The sequence below is a fragment of the Oncorhynchus kisutch genome, linkage group LG22 (genome assembly GCF_002021735.2).
Source record: "Oncorhynchus kisutch isolate 150728-3 linkage group LG22, Okis_V2, whole genome shotgun sequence".
NCBI classification, from domain to species: Eukaryota; Metazoa; Chordata; class Actinopteri; order Salmoniformes; family Salmonidae; genus Oncorhynchus; species Oncorhynchus kisutch.
The window spans coordinates 35,734,098-35,751,739 of record NC_034195.2 but is presented as its reverse complement, the minus strand read 5'-3'; the positions used below and the strand labels follow the sequence as shown (position 1 = coordinate 35,751,739).

Sequence of the window (17,642 nt, the reverse complement as noted above, 5' to 3'; positions counted from 1 at the left end):
AGCTAGCTAGCAAAACAGCTAATGGCTAATTTCCAAGTGGTCTAAACATACAAACAGGGCGCCACTTTGGTTTTAGTTGTGGCGGGGCACAACCTGGCGAGGAGTCTCGTGGTTCTCCCCAAAATTGTTTTGGGAATCTAAATGTCAGGTTGGGGGTAACTGTGCATGAATCAGGCGCATGAGAGCATAGATGATGTACAAGGTAATTTATTCACGAACAGCACCAGTATAAAACAAATACTAAAGGTGCGTGAAATTACCGGTCACTCGTATAACGGGCGTAATAACGAACCCGGCAAACATACCAGCCAACAAGTAACGACCTGAACATCATATACAAAAACGCACACAAACATGGGGTAAACAGAGGGTTAAATAATTACATGTAATTGGGAATAAAACCAGGTGTGTAGAAAACAAAGACAAAACAAATGGAAAATGAAAAGTGGATCGGCGATGGCTAGAAAGCCAGTGCGTCGACCGCCGAACGAACTGTTCAATTCAAATCAAAAGATGCAAAATAACTACCGTTTTCTGGGAAATGTTTCAGTTGTGGTTTGGTAAAAGTAACTCTGATTGTATAAGAGAAGAATGTTCTGTTCTGTTAATTAATGATGTCCCCTCTAAGAATGGAACAACCTTGGTCATGCGCAGTGTGGTTCTATGTTATTTGTGGTACTAACTGTTTTTTAGTAAATGTGAAGCTCCAGTTCAATTTCTTGTATTCAGAGTCTTTCCTATTATATAAGTAATAAGAGCTAAGAACTACAATAAGTATTGATTACTAAAATTGTCACTGCCTGCAAAACATCCCCCTACAAAGGTAGGCTATATCCGATAGGCCTATACAAAACGTAAGGGTTGCTTTTATCATTCTTGATGCTTCAAGTTCAGTATCCATACCTGCGCGATCATGTGGGTGTGTGGTCTCACTAGATTGATAGGCTATAGCCTATGCATGGGCGGAGAGCACGGGACGTTATCTTTTCAAGGAAATGTCATTCCTAAATAGCCTATGATTAGGCTATAGTTTACTACATTGCCTAGAAATGCCTAATATATCCTTCTGAAAATCTTCCCACTCCTAAAGGATGGGCTATATAAATAGCTCAAGAGAAAGTGCATGTCTCCACTCTGCTCTGCTCTCAACTAGCATATTGGCAATCTAGCATATTGGCTGATCTTGACAATGTGAGAATCTCTGTTAAAGGCTTGCAAGTGAGCTGCATCACATACGCCTAAAATAGCATTGTGGGACTGTGTTCGGTTTGAGACCAGTTCTTGCGTAGCGGGTGGAGTCAGACAGAAAGCCAGCTGGTGCTGTATGAAAAGCTATGTGTGAAGGCAGGAGCGGGATGAAGAAATCAGTCAGGCGCAGAACTCTAGTGTGCACCATGACAGTGAAGCCTGTCATGTTAGAGCTGTTTATTACTATGTCAGTGTGAAGTGTAGGGAATTAGCTAGGGAAACAGACAGATCAATAATGTTACCATATTGACTAATAAAACTCACTGCCCCACTGCTCGCAATATCAATCTTCAGTCGTTTGTCCGATTGTCACATCATTTGATTCAGGTCTAGTGTGATTGAAGCAAAATAACAGCTAACGTTTGCCAACTTTTGGCCAGTTCTCGCTCTAACTGTACATCAACTGGCGAAAGAGCTAGCTAAGTTAATTTACTTCTGTTGAAACGGATGAAACAAAGCTACAAAGCAGCTGTTATGTCACACCCCTGACCTTAGTATTCTGTTTCCCTTGTTATTTTGGTTGGTCAGGGTGTGACATGGGTGATTATGTGTTTTTATATCTTGTCTAGGGGTTTGTATGTTTATGGGGCTGTCTCCTTTCTAGGTATATATGTTGTCTATGTTGCCTAGATTGGTTCTCAATTAGAGGCAGCTGTCTATCGTTGTCTCTGAATGGGAACTATATTTAGGCAGCCATATTCTGTGGGTACTTTGTGGGTGATTGTTTCCGTGTCTGTGTTTGTTTCACACCACACGTACTGTTTGGTTTTTCACGGTTCGTTATATGTTTTGTACTGTTTCGGTTTTTTCATTCAATATCTACTATGGACACTTACCACGCTGCATTTTGGTCCGATCCCTGCTACACCTCCTCTTCAGACGAAGAGGAGGAAATCAGCTGTGACATGTTAGCGATATGAGATGACTGTTACTAATATCTATCTGACAGATAGCTAACTTAGAAGCTAGAGCTGACCTGGCTGTGGTAGCTACTACTAGCTAGTGTAGCTTATTCATTAACCTCAGACAGAGAGGGGATGAAACATTAGCTAACTTCACATGTCAGTTTACAATACTAGTTCAACACTGCTGCGAATAAACACTAGTTTTGTTTTTTTCTGTTAAACAGCGTTACCTTTACCTTTCCAGCTACATCAATCAACTAAAGAGTAGCCAGTTTCTGCTCTGCTTCCTTTTACCACCTCGGTGAAAGAGCGCAACACATACACACTATGTTTAGCTCTCCCGTACTGGTCCAGCCAGCTTCCAGAAGTTTTGCCTTCACACAGCCTATCAACCCTCTCTGTGGTGTCCGCGTGGTCTTAAATCCAGCCTCCTGAACACTCCCATACAGCCTACCTGACCGCTCTGAGGCGCCCGCATTGTCCTAAGGCACACCCTCCGATTTTGTATCACATTGAAATGATAAAACTGCGGGGCACAAAATGCAATTTCAGAATGTGGGGGCAGACTTGACCTCCCCATCCCCAGTGAAAGTTGCGCCCCTGCACACAAATAACACATCGTTTTAAACTAGTTTTCTACTGCCTAAATAACACAGTAACATCCGTAACATTCTGATATTAACAAATATGTTCGACATCACATTCATACCTAAAAGGGGGAAAATATATAAATAAATCACACGGAGATGTGGCTTCTGCTTCAAGTCACTTGTAATGTGTGAGCGCCCTATACAGGGTTGCCAGGTCTAGAATTGGTTTTACACAACGATGACTCAAAACCCACCCAATTCCTGAAATCTAGCCAATTGTTCCCACCCACATCAAGAGAGGATTTGCCACATTTATACAGTAAACAACTTTCCCATAATGTTCTGGAAACAATTAAGAAGGAATATCGACATAACTTGTAACTAGGTTTGAAGCAAAATTCGGTTTTCATCAAAATAATATTTATTGTGAACTATGACATGACGTAATAAACTAATTTGAATATGTTTGCAAGAGAAAATATAATTTGCCCTTATTAAACTCGCCAGATAATATTCGATCAATGGATGTTGATGTAACTCGTTTGACTGCTATGATTAAGCAATAAGGCACAAGGTGGTATGGTATATGGCCATACATATACACACCACATGGCCATATGTGCAAATTATAGATAAATCAGACAGGAGAGTTTGAGTGATTCTAATGTTAGGCTATTTTCTGGGAAGACTACAAATAGTTATAAATGGCCCATTTGTGAGATTGACTTGTCATTTCAATAGGCATAGGATACAGATAAATCTGGGTTTATGATTGTAATTCAACTTTTCCATGGTTTGCTTAGATACACTACATGGCCAAAATCATGGGCATTAATATGGAGTTGGTCCACTCTTTGCTGCTATCACAGCCTCCACTGTTCTGGGAAGGCTTTCCACTAGATGTTGGAACATTGCTGCGGTGACTTGCTTCCATTCAGCCAGAAGGGAATTAGTGAGGTCGGGCACTGACGTTGGGCGATTAGACCTGGCTCGCAGTCGGTGGTCCAATTCATCCCAAAGGTGTTTGATGGGGTTGAGGTCAGGGCTCTGTGCAGGTCAGTCAAGATTCTCCCCACTGATCTCGACAAACTATTTCTGTTTGTACCTCACTTTGTGCATGGGGGCATTGTCATGCTGAAACAGGAAAGGGCCTTACCCAAACTGTTGCCACAAAGTTGGAAGCACAGAATCGTCTAGAATGTCATTGTACACTGTAGCATCAACATTTCCCTTCATCGGAACTAAGGGGCCTAGCCCGAACCATGAAAAACAGCCCCAGACCATTATTTCTTCTTCACCAAACTTTACAGTTAGCACTATGCATTCGGGTAGGTAGTGTTGTCCTGGCATCCACAAAACCCAGATTCGTCCGTTGGACTGCCAGATGGTGAAGCATGATTCATCACTCCAGAGAACAAATTTCCACTGCTCCAGAGTCCAATGGCGGTGAGCTTTACACCACTCCAGCCGATGCTTGGCATTGTGCATGGTGATCTTAGACTTGTGTACGGCTGCTCGGCCCTGGAAACCCATTTCATGAAGCTCCCTACGAACAGTTCTTGTGCTGACGTTACTTCCATAGGAAGTTTGGAACTTGGTAGTGAGTGTTGCAACCGAGGACAGATGATTTTTACGCACTTCAGCACTCGGCGGTCCTGTTCTTTTAACTTGTGTGGCCTACCACTTTGCGGCTAAGCCATTGTTGATCCTAGACGTTTTCATGTCACAATAACAGCACTTACAGTTGACCGGGGGCAGCTCTAGCAGGGCAGAAATTTGACCAACTGACTTGTTGGAAAGTTGGCATCCTATGACGGTGCCATGTTGAAAGTCACTGAGCTCCTCCGTACAGCTCATTCTACTGCCAATGTTTGTCTATGGAGATTGCATGGCCATGTGCTCAATTTTATACATCGGTCAGAAACGTGTGTGGTTGAAATAGCCGAATCCACTAATGTTAAGGTTTGTCCACATACTTTTGGCCATGTAGTGAAAATGCACATAGCCTATAGCTCCTTATTGGCCAACATCTTATTTCAGATAGTCTTCAGTAGCCTAGAGAAAAGATAGGCAAGATGTAAACTGAACGATTTAGCAGATTGCTGTGTTCAAATTAACAGACTCATTTATTTGGCCATTAATAATTGCATAATAACATAATACTACAACAACAATACACTGAAGTTATAGGTTATTTATTAAATCAGTTTGCCAGCTCCAGGAAGGCTACACAAGTGGCACAAATTGATTTGCAATGACTCCAGTGATATAGTCATTTCAACACATTTACTGTATCAAATCGTAGCCTACAGTTGCCTACAATGGCATATAAATGAATAGGCTACTTGATGGCCAACAGATGCAAATGTAACATTCTCCACATTTAATGTCAGTTTCATTGAGAACTTTTCCCCATAACAGAAGCATGTGAGTGAATTCCATAACTTCCATTTCAATTTACACTCAAGCATAATGACAAGTTAAATAGCCTACCTACCACTTGTAAAAAAATTCACGACCTGCTTGTGTGCTGCTCTGTCTCCTCTGACTCTCGTGGACTAAGCTGCACACACACCTCGGGCCCCACCCACCGATCAATAACTCAGCAACAGCACTGCCTGATAGTCAGCAGTAGAATGTCACAGTGAAATAAAAATGTTTTAAAGAGAAATGCCATGGCGATCGCTGTGTAACTTAGAAGTAGCCCAAAAACCTGCAACCCACGACCAATAGTATTAGGCCAATTTACAGTATAAAATAAATGACAAATATGTCAACCCTGCCCCTATAGGAATTCCGAGGTATAACCAATCAAACCTAGATCATAAAAAAAAATGGTAACCTTTATTTAACGAGGCAAGTCAGTTTAAGAACAAATTCTTATTTACAATGACGGCCTATCCCGGACGATGTTGGGCCAATTGTGCGCCGACCTATGGGACTCCCAATCACCGCCTGATGTGATACAGTCTGGATCAGACATCAGTAGAGTACACATATCGAAAAAATTGATAGTATATTACTTACTGCTACACATTATGATTCTGTATTATTATTTTTGTTATTATTAAGACACTTTTAATTATATCACACGTCCCTCCTGTCAAAGTATCCACATCTCACCAAAATATAGGATTAATATATAATGTACAGATAGATATGTGATTCGTGATATTTCAGACAATATAGGATATGTCATGGGGTACATTTTGTATTGGAAAAGATTTCCATAAACTGAACCGATCTTCTCGTACTCCACTCCAGCAGGTGGTGATAAATCAAAATGTGTTACCTCTTACCAGAGGAGGTTGCCCGCGGAAACGGACAGAATCCAGGAACTAGCTACTTCGGAAGCTACTAAACGTAATCTAAAATGTCTAAAATACAGCTGTTAAGAGTGTTTCTCAATGAGCGATTAAGAACTGCTGCTGAGGAGATATTATGGGCAGTTGAAAAAACGATAGCAGAAGAAGTTTCCCGTTCAAATGAGGAAAATGACCGTCTCCAGAGGCAGCTTGAAATCGCTCTCATCAAGCTAAACAGAGCAGGTTTGTGATTACGTTTGTCTATTCAACCGTTATTGTATGAAAATATCACATCAGCTTTTACAGGTACATAGTTATGTCTGAATAGTCATAGAGCTCGCCAGCTTGTAGTCCTAAAAACCGGAAATGAGTTATCAGGTTCGTTCAGCCGTTCCTATGGAGGGAAATGAATGGGGAAAGAATGCAGTTCGGTAGGGTCTGATGCTTCTTAAAGAATGGGTTTTTAGGATAAACTACGAAAATAAGGTCTGAGGTTAACACAGGCTTAGGAGTACGTTTTGTTCTATGAGATGATCAGTCAGTTAACATAACCTTTATGAATTAAGAAGCCTTTATGTGCTTGTTTTGATGACATACATGCTTCACAAAAAGTAACGTTAGCTGATGATGATCTCATAGAACAGTAAGATCTGAGCCTGTGTTTACCACAGACCACACGTTCTGTGTTTATCCAAAAACCCTACAAAAAAACACATTAATTTCACCCATAGGCTTTGGCCAACGAGCAATGGCAGAGTTAATGCCTACAAAAATACACTGTTAATAATTCTCTCTATTGTAGGCTTACAGGTTTTCTATATCTCATCCTTCCTTTCTACTTGCCTCTAGACATCCTCCAACAGTCAGTCTCGGAACAGGTTCCCCCTGAGCAGCAGCAGTGTGTGCAGGAGTGGAGCCCCAGTCTCGGACAAGAGGACCCAGAGCCTACACAGATAAAGGAGGAACAGGAGGAACTCAGGACCAGTCAATGGGAAGAACAGCTTCAAGAGCTGGAAGATGAAACCAAAGACTCCATATTCACTAATGCCTTTATGGAACCTGACTGTGAAGACCCAACTCGGCACTCATATCTTTATCAAGCCCAGAATGAGGGAAAAGAAGAGAGAGACTCTCTACCTAGCACCTCAACTGCAAATATCAAAGCAGAAACTGGTGGAGAGGACTACAGATTATCAGAACCAACCAGTGATTCTCAGCCTAATTATGCAAGAAATCCATACTGTTCTGCAGCTCAGAGGGAAAACATTGATTGGATGGGAGTCGGAGGGCCTCCGTCAGGTTTTAAACCAGTCAAATCAAAGAAAAGATGGACAGGAAAAAGACAAAGCTCCCATATGAATACTAAGGGTAGGAAATCCACAGAGTCGTCCGATCTGAAATCACCCAGGCAAAGGGATAATGCTCCTTGCCGTTGTAAAGTGTGTGGAAAGTCTTTCCAGTACATGGGTTCGTTAATGAAACATGTGCAAACTCATACAAATGAGAAAGAACATATTTGTGGTGTGTGTGGAAAATGTTTTGAGTCCACAGAAAGTATGAAACATCACATCCAAACTCACATTGCAGATAGGATGTGTTGTCATGTTTGTAGTAAATGCTTCACTAGCAATAGGGATCTGATTGTGCACATGAGAACCCACACAGGGGATAAACCGTATCAATGTTCTGATTGTGGCAAAGAATTCAGTGTTCGCAATAGTCTGAAAAGGCACATGAAGATTCATGCAGGAGGTAAAGGATATAGCTGCAGTCATTGTGACAAGTGTTTCAGCACTAGCTTTCGTCTGACATTTCACATGATGAGGAGTCACAGGGGTGAAATCATACAGGTGTCCTGTATGTAGAAAAACTGCTTTACCCAATAATGTGTAATCAGAAATGTCACACTGGGGAAAATGTGTATGAGTGCAGTGATTGCAGTAAATATTTCAGTGACAGTGGCTGCTTGAATTTCTAAAAAGTCCACACAGACCGCTGTCATATACGTTGCTCACCTAGATCTGTATAGTCCTAATGCTGGAGTAACTCGCCATTGTGCGGCCTTTGAATGAGCCTGGCTCGCAAAAAGAGACAACCTGTGTGTTTTTGGAGTTCTATTATAGTAGGAAAGGAAAGGAAATTAGCTACTAATGATAATACATCTAAAACATAATAAAAGTACTATGATTTCAAGTATGTTTTATTTCATTGAAATCTGTTGAGCTACTTTTTAATGCCCAATAAATATAAGCACAACGCATATACTCAGTTTGGACAGTATGTGCAGGAGGTTGAATTTTAGTTAGTGGAATTGTAGCCCAAAATAATTGTGGGCAAACTACATAGTCAACCACCAGGCTCTGTACACATTGACAGTCATTTAAATGGTTATGGACAAATTATAAACTGGGTGGTTCCAGCCCTGAATGCTGATTGGCTGACAGCTGTGGTATATCAGATTGTATACCATGGGTATGACAAATATTTTTACTGCACTAATTACATTGGTAACCAGTTCAAAATAGCAATAAAGCACCTTGGGGGTTTCTGGTATATGGCCAATATACCACGGCTAATGACTGTATCCAGGCACTCCCCAATGTGTCGTGCATAAGAACAGCCCTTAGCCGTGGCATACTGGCCATATACCACACCCCCCTCGTGCTTTATTGCTTAAATATACCACAGTAACACTTGTCTCAACTATACTGACACTGGTATTCTCTTCCAGGTAAGCCAGGCTTAAAAGTATTTCTGTAAATGTGCAGTTATTTGCTATTCCAACAGAAGGAATTCTTGGTCGGGCAGCAGATACCTCTGAATGATGGCCATCACATCTTTTTCAGTGCTGTGTTCAAAGTCATGTCTGTTCTTGAATGGTAAATGCCCAGCCAGCTCCCACAGAGCCACGTTGAAGGCAGATTCATAATTGGCACCAAAGCAGGACCCCCTGGGCCACAACAATGTGCACACACCCCTCCTGGCACGCACATCAGATTCCCCAGGTGGGCAGCCTGTAGCTACACTGTTCAAAAATATAAACACAACATGCAATAGTTTTTTTTATTTGACTAATGTTACAGTTCATTTAAGGAAATCAGTCAACTGAAATAAATTCAATACACCCTAATATATGGATTTCACATGACTGGGAATACAGATGTGCATTTGTTGGTCACAGTTACCTTAAAAAAGGTAGGGGTGTGGATAAGAAAACCACCATTTTATTTGCCTCATGCAGTGCGCCACATCACCATCTCATTGAGTTGATCAGGCTGCTGATTATGGCCTTTGGATTGTTGTCTCACTTTTCTTCATTGGCTGTGTGAAGTCGCTGGATATTGATGGGAACAGGAACACGCTGTTGTACATGTCAATCCAGAGCATCCCAAACATGCTCAATGGGTGACATGTCTGGTGAGTATGCAGGTCATGGAAGAACTGGGACAATTTCAGCTTGCAGGAATTGTGTGCAGATCCTTGCGACATGAGGCCATGCATTATCATGCTAAAACATGAGGTGATGGTGGCAAATGAATGACACGACAATGGGCCTCAGGACCTTTGTCCCATAGCTTATGCCTTCCCATACCATAACTCCATACATAGCCTACTTGTGGAACAGTGCATTTAGTGCAACATGACATAGATGCATAATACACGCTATCAAGGCCGACATCAATGTAAAATAACCGGAGCATAAAACAACTGACTTCGACTTAATCTCACATAAATCCTACACATAAATTGAAATAAAATGCATAAGTCGAAGAAATTACTTAGGCTTACAATCGACCTATGTGAGAACATAGTTACATTTCTGGAGATCCCAGATTTCTAAATTCCTTTTATAAGAAAATCCAAAGGGGTTATTAAACCATCTTTATTTTCTATACGCATAAATGAAGAAGGAAGAAAAATCTACACATTAACCACATAAGGATACATTATTTATTAATAATTGCCGTTCAATTAACCTATTAAACAACGATTGTAAGATACTAGCTTCCATTCCAGTAAAACGCTTAAAGTATGGTCTTTGTAGTTTGATTAATAAGTGCCAATCTGGATTTTTGAAAGGGCATCATATTTCAAACAATTAGATAATCAGGCTGGTCTTGGACTTGATGGAAAATAGTGATTTATTAGATGACAATCCTGCTATTACATTTTTTTTCTTTCAAAAAGGTGTTTAACACTGTTATTCGTGAGTTTATTTTAGATACATGGCACAATTTGTTTTTACCACTCTCAACAAATTAATATCCAATTTAATTTGGAAAAATATGCCACACAAGATCAGGAAGGATGTCCTTACCAACAAGATTTGCGATGGTGGTCTTAATGTTTTAGATTTTATGCTGTTTAACCAGACTACAAAAGTCAACTGGATTAAGAAGTGTCTCAAAAAAACTTAGTCTTTGGAATATAATATCACATTTTATTTTCCAGAAAATTGTGGGGCTTGATTTTTTACTCCAATGCCTTAATGCTGTGGGTAATATTTCTGTTAAATTAGCAACATTTCATAAATAAGCTCTATTGTGCTGGTCCTTGTTAAACAAGCACAACTTCTCTCAGTACAAATAATTTATTTGGAATAACAGTGATTTTAGATATAGAAATAAAACCTTATTTTTTTCATAATTTATTTGCCAATAACATATTTGTGGTTAATCAACTTATAAATGATCATGGTAATCTTTATACCTACAATCTTTATACCTACAATGAATTATTAGCCAAATATAACTTTGTTATGTTGTGTAAGGAATATTACATTTTAATGAAAGCTATTCCCAATGGAATCCTTCCTTACTTTACTGAAGGATCGATCAAGCTTTTCATTACAGTGATAGTGTAGAAATTAATGGCATCAATATAGAGTGCCTTGCGAAAGTATTCGGCCCCCTTGAACTTTGCGACCTTTTGCCACATTTCAGGCTTCAAACATAAAGATATAAAACTGTATTTTTTGTGAAGAATCAACAACAAGTGGGACACAATCCTGAAGTGGAACGACATTTATTGGATATTTCAAACTTTTTTAACAAATCAAAAACTGAAAAATTGGGCGTGCAAAATTATTCTTGGCATTCTCTCAACCAGCTTCATGAGGAATGCTTTTCCAACAATCTTGAAGGAGGTCCCACATATGCTGAGCACATGTTGGATGCTTTTCCTTCACTCTGCGGGCCAACTCATCCCAAACCATCTCAATTGGGTTGAGGTCGGGGGATTGTGGAGGCCAGCTCATCTGATGCAGCACCATCATTCTCCTTTGTCAAATAGCCCTTACACAGCCTGGAGGTGCCTTTTGGATCATTGCCCTGTTGAAAAACAAATGACAGTCCCACTAAGCGTAAACCAGATGGGATGGCGTATCTCTGCAGAATGCTATGGTAGCCATGCTGGTTAAGTGTGCCTTGAATTCTAAATAAATCACTGACTCCCTCCTGCAGCAAAGCACCCTCACAACATGGTGCTGCCACCCCTGTGCTTCACGGTTGGGATGGTGTTCTTCGGCTTGCAAGCATTCACCTTCTTCCTCCAAACATAACGATGGTCATTATGGCCAAACAGTTATATTTGTGTTTTATCAGAACAGAGGACATTTCTCCAAAAAGTATGATCTTTGTCCCTATGTGCAGTTGCGAACCGTAGTCTGCCTTTTTTATGGCGGTTTTGGAGCAGTGGCTTCTTCCTTGCTGAGCGGCCTTTCAGGTTATGTCGTTATAGGACTCGTTTTACTGTGGATATAAATACTTTTGTACCTGTTTCCTCCAGCATCTTCAGAAGGTCCTTTGCTGTTGTTCTGGGATTGACTGCACTTTTCACACCAAAGTACGTTCATCTCTAGGAGACAAAACTCGTCTGCTTCCTTAGCGGTATGACGGCTGTGTGGTCCTATGGTGTTTATACTTGCGTACTATTGTTTGTACAGATGAACGTGGTACTTTCAGGCATTTGGAAATTGCTCCCAAGGATGAACCAGACTTGTAGAGGTCTACAATTTTTTTCTGAGGTCTTGGCTGATTTCTTTTGATTTTCCCATGATGTCAAGCAAAGAGGCACTGAGTTTCAAGGTAGGCCTTGAAACTCTTATTGAATGTAAACTTCTGGCCAACTGGAATTGTGATACAGTAAATTAAAAGTGAAATAACCTGTCTGTAAACAATTGTTAGAAAATGTACCTGTGTAATACACAAATTAGATGTCCTAACCGACTTGCCAAAACTATAGTTTGTTAACAAGAAATTTGTGGGATGGTTGAAAATGAGTTTTAATGACTCCAACCTAAGTGTATGTAAACTTCTGACTTCAACTGTACATGATCAAATACAAATCTTAGAATCAACTATTAAAGACTACCAGCACCCACTGGATTCTCCAATTACATTGAATGAACTACAGGACAAAATACAAACCCTCCAACCCAAAAAAGACTGTGGAGTTGATGGCATTCTAAATTAAATGATAAAATATACAGACCACAAATTTCAATTGGCTAAACTTAAACTCTAACATCATCCTCAGCTCTAGCATCTTCCCCAATATTTGGAACCAAGGACTGATCACCCCAATCCACAAAAGTGGAGACAAATTTGACCCCAATATGTACCAGGGGATATGCGTCAACAGCAACCTTGGGAAAATCCACTGCATTATCATTAACAGCAGACTCCTACATTTCCTCAGTGAAATTTTTTTTTGTGAGCAAATGTCAAATGGGCTTTTTATCAATTTACCATACGACAGACAACTTATTCACCGTTCTCACTCTAATTGACAAACAAACAAAACAAAGGCAGTCTTCTCATGCTTTGTGGATTTAAAAAAAGCTTTAGACTCAATTTGGCATGAGGGTCTGTGATACAATTGGATGGAAAATGGTGTTGGGGGAAAAACATACGACATCATTAAATCCATGTACACAAACAACAAGTGTGTGGTTAAAATTGGCACAAAAAAACCTTTCTTCCCACAGAGCTGGGGTTGAGACAAGGACGCAGCTTAGTCCACCCTCTTCAACATATATCAATAAATTGGCGAGGGCACTAGAACAGTCTGCAGCACCCGGCCTCACCCTACTAGAATCTGAAGTCAAATGTCTACTGTTTGCTGATGATCTGGTGTGTCTGTCCCCAACCAAGAGGGCCTACAGCAGCACCTTGATCTTCTGCACAGATTATGTCAGACCTGGGCCCTGACAATAAATCTCAGTAAGACAAAAATAATGGTGTTCCAAAAAAGGTCAATTTGCCAGGACCACGAATACCATTTCCATCTAGACACCGTTGCCCTAGAGTACACAAAAAAACAATACATACCTCGGCCTAAACATCAGCACCCCAGGTAACTTCCACAAAGCTGTGAACAATCTGAGAGAGAAGTCAAGAAGGTCTTGTGTGTCATCAAAAGGAACATAACATTTGACATACCAGTTAGGATCTGGCTACAAATACTTTAAATCAGTTACAGAACCAATTGCCCTTTATGGTTATGCGGTCTGGGGTCCGCTCACCAACCAAGAATTCATAAAATGGGACAAATACCAAATTGAGAGACTGTGTGCAGAATTCTGCAAAAATATCCTCTGTGTACAACGTAAACACCAAATAATGCATGCAGAGCAGAATTAGGCCGATAGCCACTAATGATGAAAATCCTGAAAAGAGACGTCAAATTATACAACCACCTAAAAGGAAGCGATTCCCAAGCCATCCATAACAAATCCATTACCTACAGAGAAATGAACCTGAAGAAGAGCCCCCTAAACAAGCTGGTCCTGGGCTCTGTTCACAAACACAAACAGACCCCACAGAGCCCCAGGACAGCAACACAATTACACCCAAACAAATCATGAGAAAACAAAAAGATAATTACTTCACGCATTGGAAATAATTAACCAAAAAACAGAGCAAACTAGAATGCTATTTGGCCCTAAAGAGAGTACACAGAATACCTAACCACTGTGACTGACCCAAAATTAAGGAAATCTTTTGACTATGTACAGACTCAGTGAGCATAGCCTTGTTATTGAGAGGGACCGCCGAAGGCAGACTGGCTCTCAAGAGAAGACAGGCTATGAGCCACACTGCCCACAACATGACGTGGAAACTGAGTAGCACTTCCTGACCTCCTGTCAAATGTATGACCATATTAGAGACACATATATCCCTCAGATTACACAGACCCACAAAGAATTCGAAAACAAATGAGAAACTCCCATATCTATTAGGTGAAATACCAGTGTGCAATCACAGCAGCAAGATTTGTGATCTGTTGCATCAAGAAAAAGGCAACCAGTGAAGAACAAAACACCATTGTAAATACAACCCATATTTATGTTTATTTTCCCTTTTGTACTTTAACAATTTGTACATTGTTACAACACTGTATATAGATATGACATTTGAAATGTCTATTCTTTTGGAACTTTTGTGTTCACTGTTAATTTTTCCTCTCACTTTTGTTTATTGTCTATTTCAATGTAAACATATGTGTTATGGGTGTAAGATGGCACAGTGATGCCATCTGTTGGTAAATATTCATTACTGCAACTCTTGGGTTTTACCGGGGTGCTTGAGATACTCGGATGGGTTGTGATGTACTGAACAAGACTGGTTACTCGCATCAATGCCTCTGTCTCGTCATTTAACATTCAAACATGGTGTCAGAGTCGGATAACTAACCATGCTTTCCGCAAATTAGAGTCACCTGCTCTGGTTTACAAACAAATTCTTATTTGTGTAAAATTTCGCCCGGAATTGGCTAGTTAGCTTCAGTGTTGTTAGCACCGGTTAGACATGGCAGCGAACATTCCCCCTCCCGCCGTCATGAAGCTCAGCGGGGATTGGAGCACGAACTGGGATACGTTTAGAGGTGAATGGGAGGACTATGCGCTAGCAACGGGACTTCTGGAAAAGGAAGATGAGGTAGTGGCTGCCACTTTGAGGACTATAATGGGAACTGAATGCCGACACGTATACAAACACAACCTGAACCTAACAGCAGCACAGCAAGGTAACGCTATAGCTATTCTTTATGCTCTTGAACATTACTTTACGCCAGCAAAGAACGTCATCTACGAGCGTTATGTTTTCGGTCGTTGCAAACAGGAGGACGGGGAGTCCATTGACAGCTTTGTCACTAGGTTAAGGGAAAAGGCAGCTACATGTGACTATGGTGCTTTAAGAGATGAACTGATCAGAGATACGATTGTGCTTGGCATAACTGATGAGGGCACCCGCAGACGTTTGCTGAGAGAACGTGACCTGACGCTGGCCTTGGCAGTGGAGACATGCCGTGCAGCAGAGGTTACTGATATACGGATGAGGTCCATGGAGCTAGAAAGGCAACATACGGACAATGTCAATGCTACATTCAGGCAGCCAGTAAAGAAATTCCCCTTTGCCACAGCTAATGCTAATCCTACAGCCAACTCTGCAGTAGACAACCCCAATACATGCCGATATTGTGGCATTTCTCATGGACGAGGAAAAGAACACTGCCCAGCCTATGGAAAAATATGCAAATCCTGTGGTACAGCTAATCACTTCGCAAGGGTCTGCATGAAAAGCAAGAGAAAGGAGGGTAAAGTGCACTCCATGGAAACAAACACAGATGAAGGGAACGACAGCACAGAGGATGTATATGCTAGCGAGTGCATAGGGGCAGTGAGGGCAAAAGGACAAAAGTGGTTTGTCACTCTGCTACTTAATAATAAACCACAGCAATGCCAGCTAGATTCAGGGGCCACATGCAACGTTATGAGCCTTAAAGACAAAAGGAGGCTCGCGCCCAGAGACAAACTCACACAGAGTAGCACCAAGCTGAAACTGTATTCAGGCCAGTTCATGACCTCTTTAGGCCTGTTTGTGACAGAGTGTGTTTTACGTGGCCAGAAATACACCCTTGAGTTTGAAATAGTTGAGGCTAGTCAACAGCCATTACTGTCAGGTTCTACATGCGAGCGCCTTGGACTTATTAACTTCACCATCCCAGCTGATCTTAACATTATAGACAAAGTCCAGGCTGGGCCCCTGAGCAAGGAGACACTCCTAAGCAAGTACCATGATGTCTTCAACGCACCGGTCGAGTCAGTTCCTGGGGAAGTCCACTTTGAGTTGGACGCAGCAATCCAGCCTGTCCAGTGTGCACCCCGCAATGTACCAGTGGCCATGAAAGCAGCTACGAAGGCTCAGCTTGACAAATACGAAGCAGATGGCCACATCATATCCATCACCGAGCCTACGGACTGGATAAGTAATATGGTTATCGTCAAGAAACCAGACAAGCTACGGATATGCATTGATCCTAAACACCTCAACCGGGCTCTGCGACACTCACATTACATTATGCCCACGTTGGAGGATGTTCTTTACAAGCTCCCAAAGGCCAGAGTCTTCACGCTCGTGGATGCCAGAGATTCCTTTCTGCAGTGCAAGCTCGACGAGCCCAGCAGCTACATGACCACCTTTTGGACACCCTGGGGCAGGAAGAGGTGGTTGAAGCTTCCGTTTGGTGTCTCCGTGGCTCCAGAGGTGTATCAGCGGAAACAGCATGAGCTGTTGATGGGACTCAGTGGCGTGGAACCCATAGCAGATGACATTCTCGTAGTGGGCTGTGGGGACAGTGATGAGGAGGCAGAATGTGACCATGACGCCAAGCTGCTGGCCCTGATGGTCAGATGCAGACAGGTCAAGCTAAGGCTAAGCATAAAAAAGCTTCAGTTTAAAGTGCCAGAGGTCCGCTTTCATGGGCACATCTTGTCCTCCACTGGATTGAAGGCGGATCCTGAAAAAGTGAAGGCTGTCTTGGAAATGCCCCACCCATCTGACGTGAAGGGAGTGCAGCGCTTCGTCAGATTCGTCACCTACCTGGCCAAATTCCTACCGCGGCTCTCTGAAGTGTGTGAGCCACTGAGGAGGCTCATGGACAAGGACACCATCTGGCATTGGCTCCCAAAACATGACGCAGCGGTGAGGGAAATAAAACAACTGGTCACCCAGACACCTGTACTGCGATACTACAATGTGTCAAAACCTGTCACGATTCAGAGTGACTCAAGCCATTATGGACTTGGCTGTTGCCTCATGCAGGAGGGCCAGCCTGTGGCATTCGCCTCTAGGGCACTCACCCCAACAGAGCAGAACTATGCCCAGATAGAGAAGGAGTTCCTCAGCATTGTGTTTGCATGCCAACGCTTCCACCACTACCTGTACGGGCGCGACAATATTACCGCAGAGACCGATCACAAGCCCCTTATTGCTATATTCAGCAAGCCTCTCCTGAATGCCCCAAAACGACTGCAGAGCATGCTACTGGCCCTACAAAACTACAACCTCAAGGTGGTGTATAAGCCAGGGCCAGAGATGTATGTGAGTGACACGCTCAGCAGGGCTACTGCATCAGGCACTCACACACGCTCCATGCATGAACAACACGCAGTGTGCAGCTTACAAACAGAGCAAGTGGATGTTGAACACATCAACCAGGCTGACTACCTTAATGTTACGGACCAGCGCCTTATACAAATCAGACAGCACACAGACAGGGACGAGCAACTCCAGGCATTGAGGTCTGTGATT

General features: G+C 41.9%; 1 protein-coding gene across 1 annotated transcript; it reads left to right on the top strand.

Annotated features, from left to right (window-relative positions):
- The first annotated feature begins 6,034 nt into the window (after positions 1–6,034).
- On the top strand, positions 6,035–8,304 carry LOC109867313 (zinc finger protein with KRAB and SCAN domains 8). Its single transcript, XM_020456414.2, has 2 exons — positions 6,035–6,291; positions 6,898–8,304. The coding sequence occupies exons 1-2, from the start codon at positions 6,117–6,119 to the stop codon at positions 7,911–7,913; spliced, it is 1,191 nt and encodes a 396-aa protein (XP_020312003.1). The 5' UTR covers positions 6,035–6,116; the 3' UTR covers positions 7,914–8,304.
- Positions 8,305–17,642: the final 9,338 nt, after the last annotated feature.

Coding starts and splice junctions, on each gene's coding strand:
- LOC109867313 (XM_020456414.2), top strand. CDS start 6,117: ATGTCTAAAATACAGCTGTTAAGAGTGTTTCTCAATGAGCGATTAAGA. Junction 6,292..6,897: donor CATCAAGCTAAACAGAGCAG/GTTTGTGATTAC, acceptor ACTTGCCTCTAG/ACATCCTCCAACAGTCAGTC.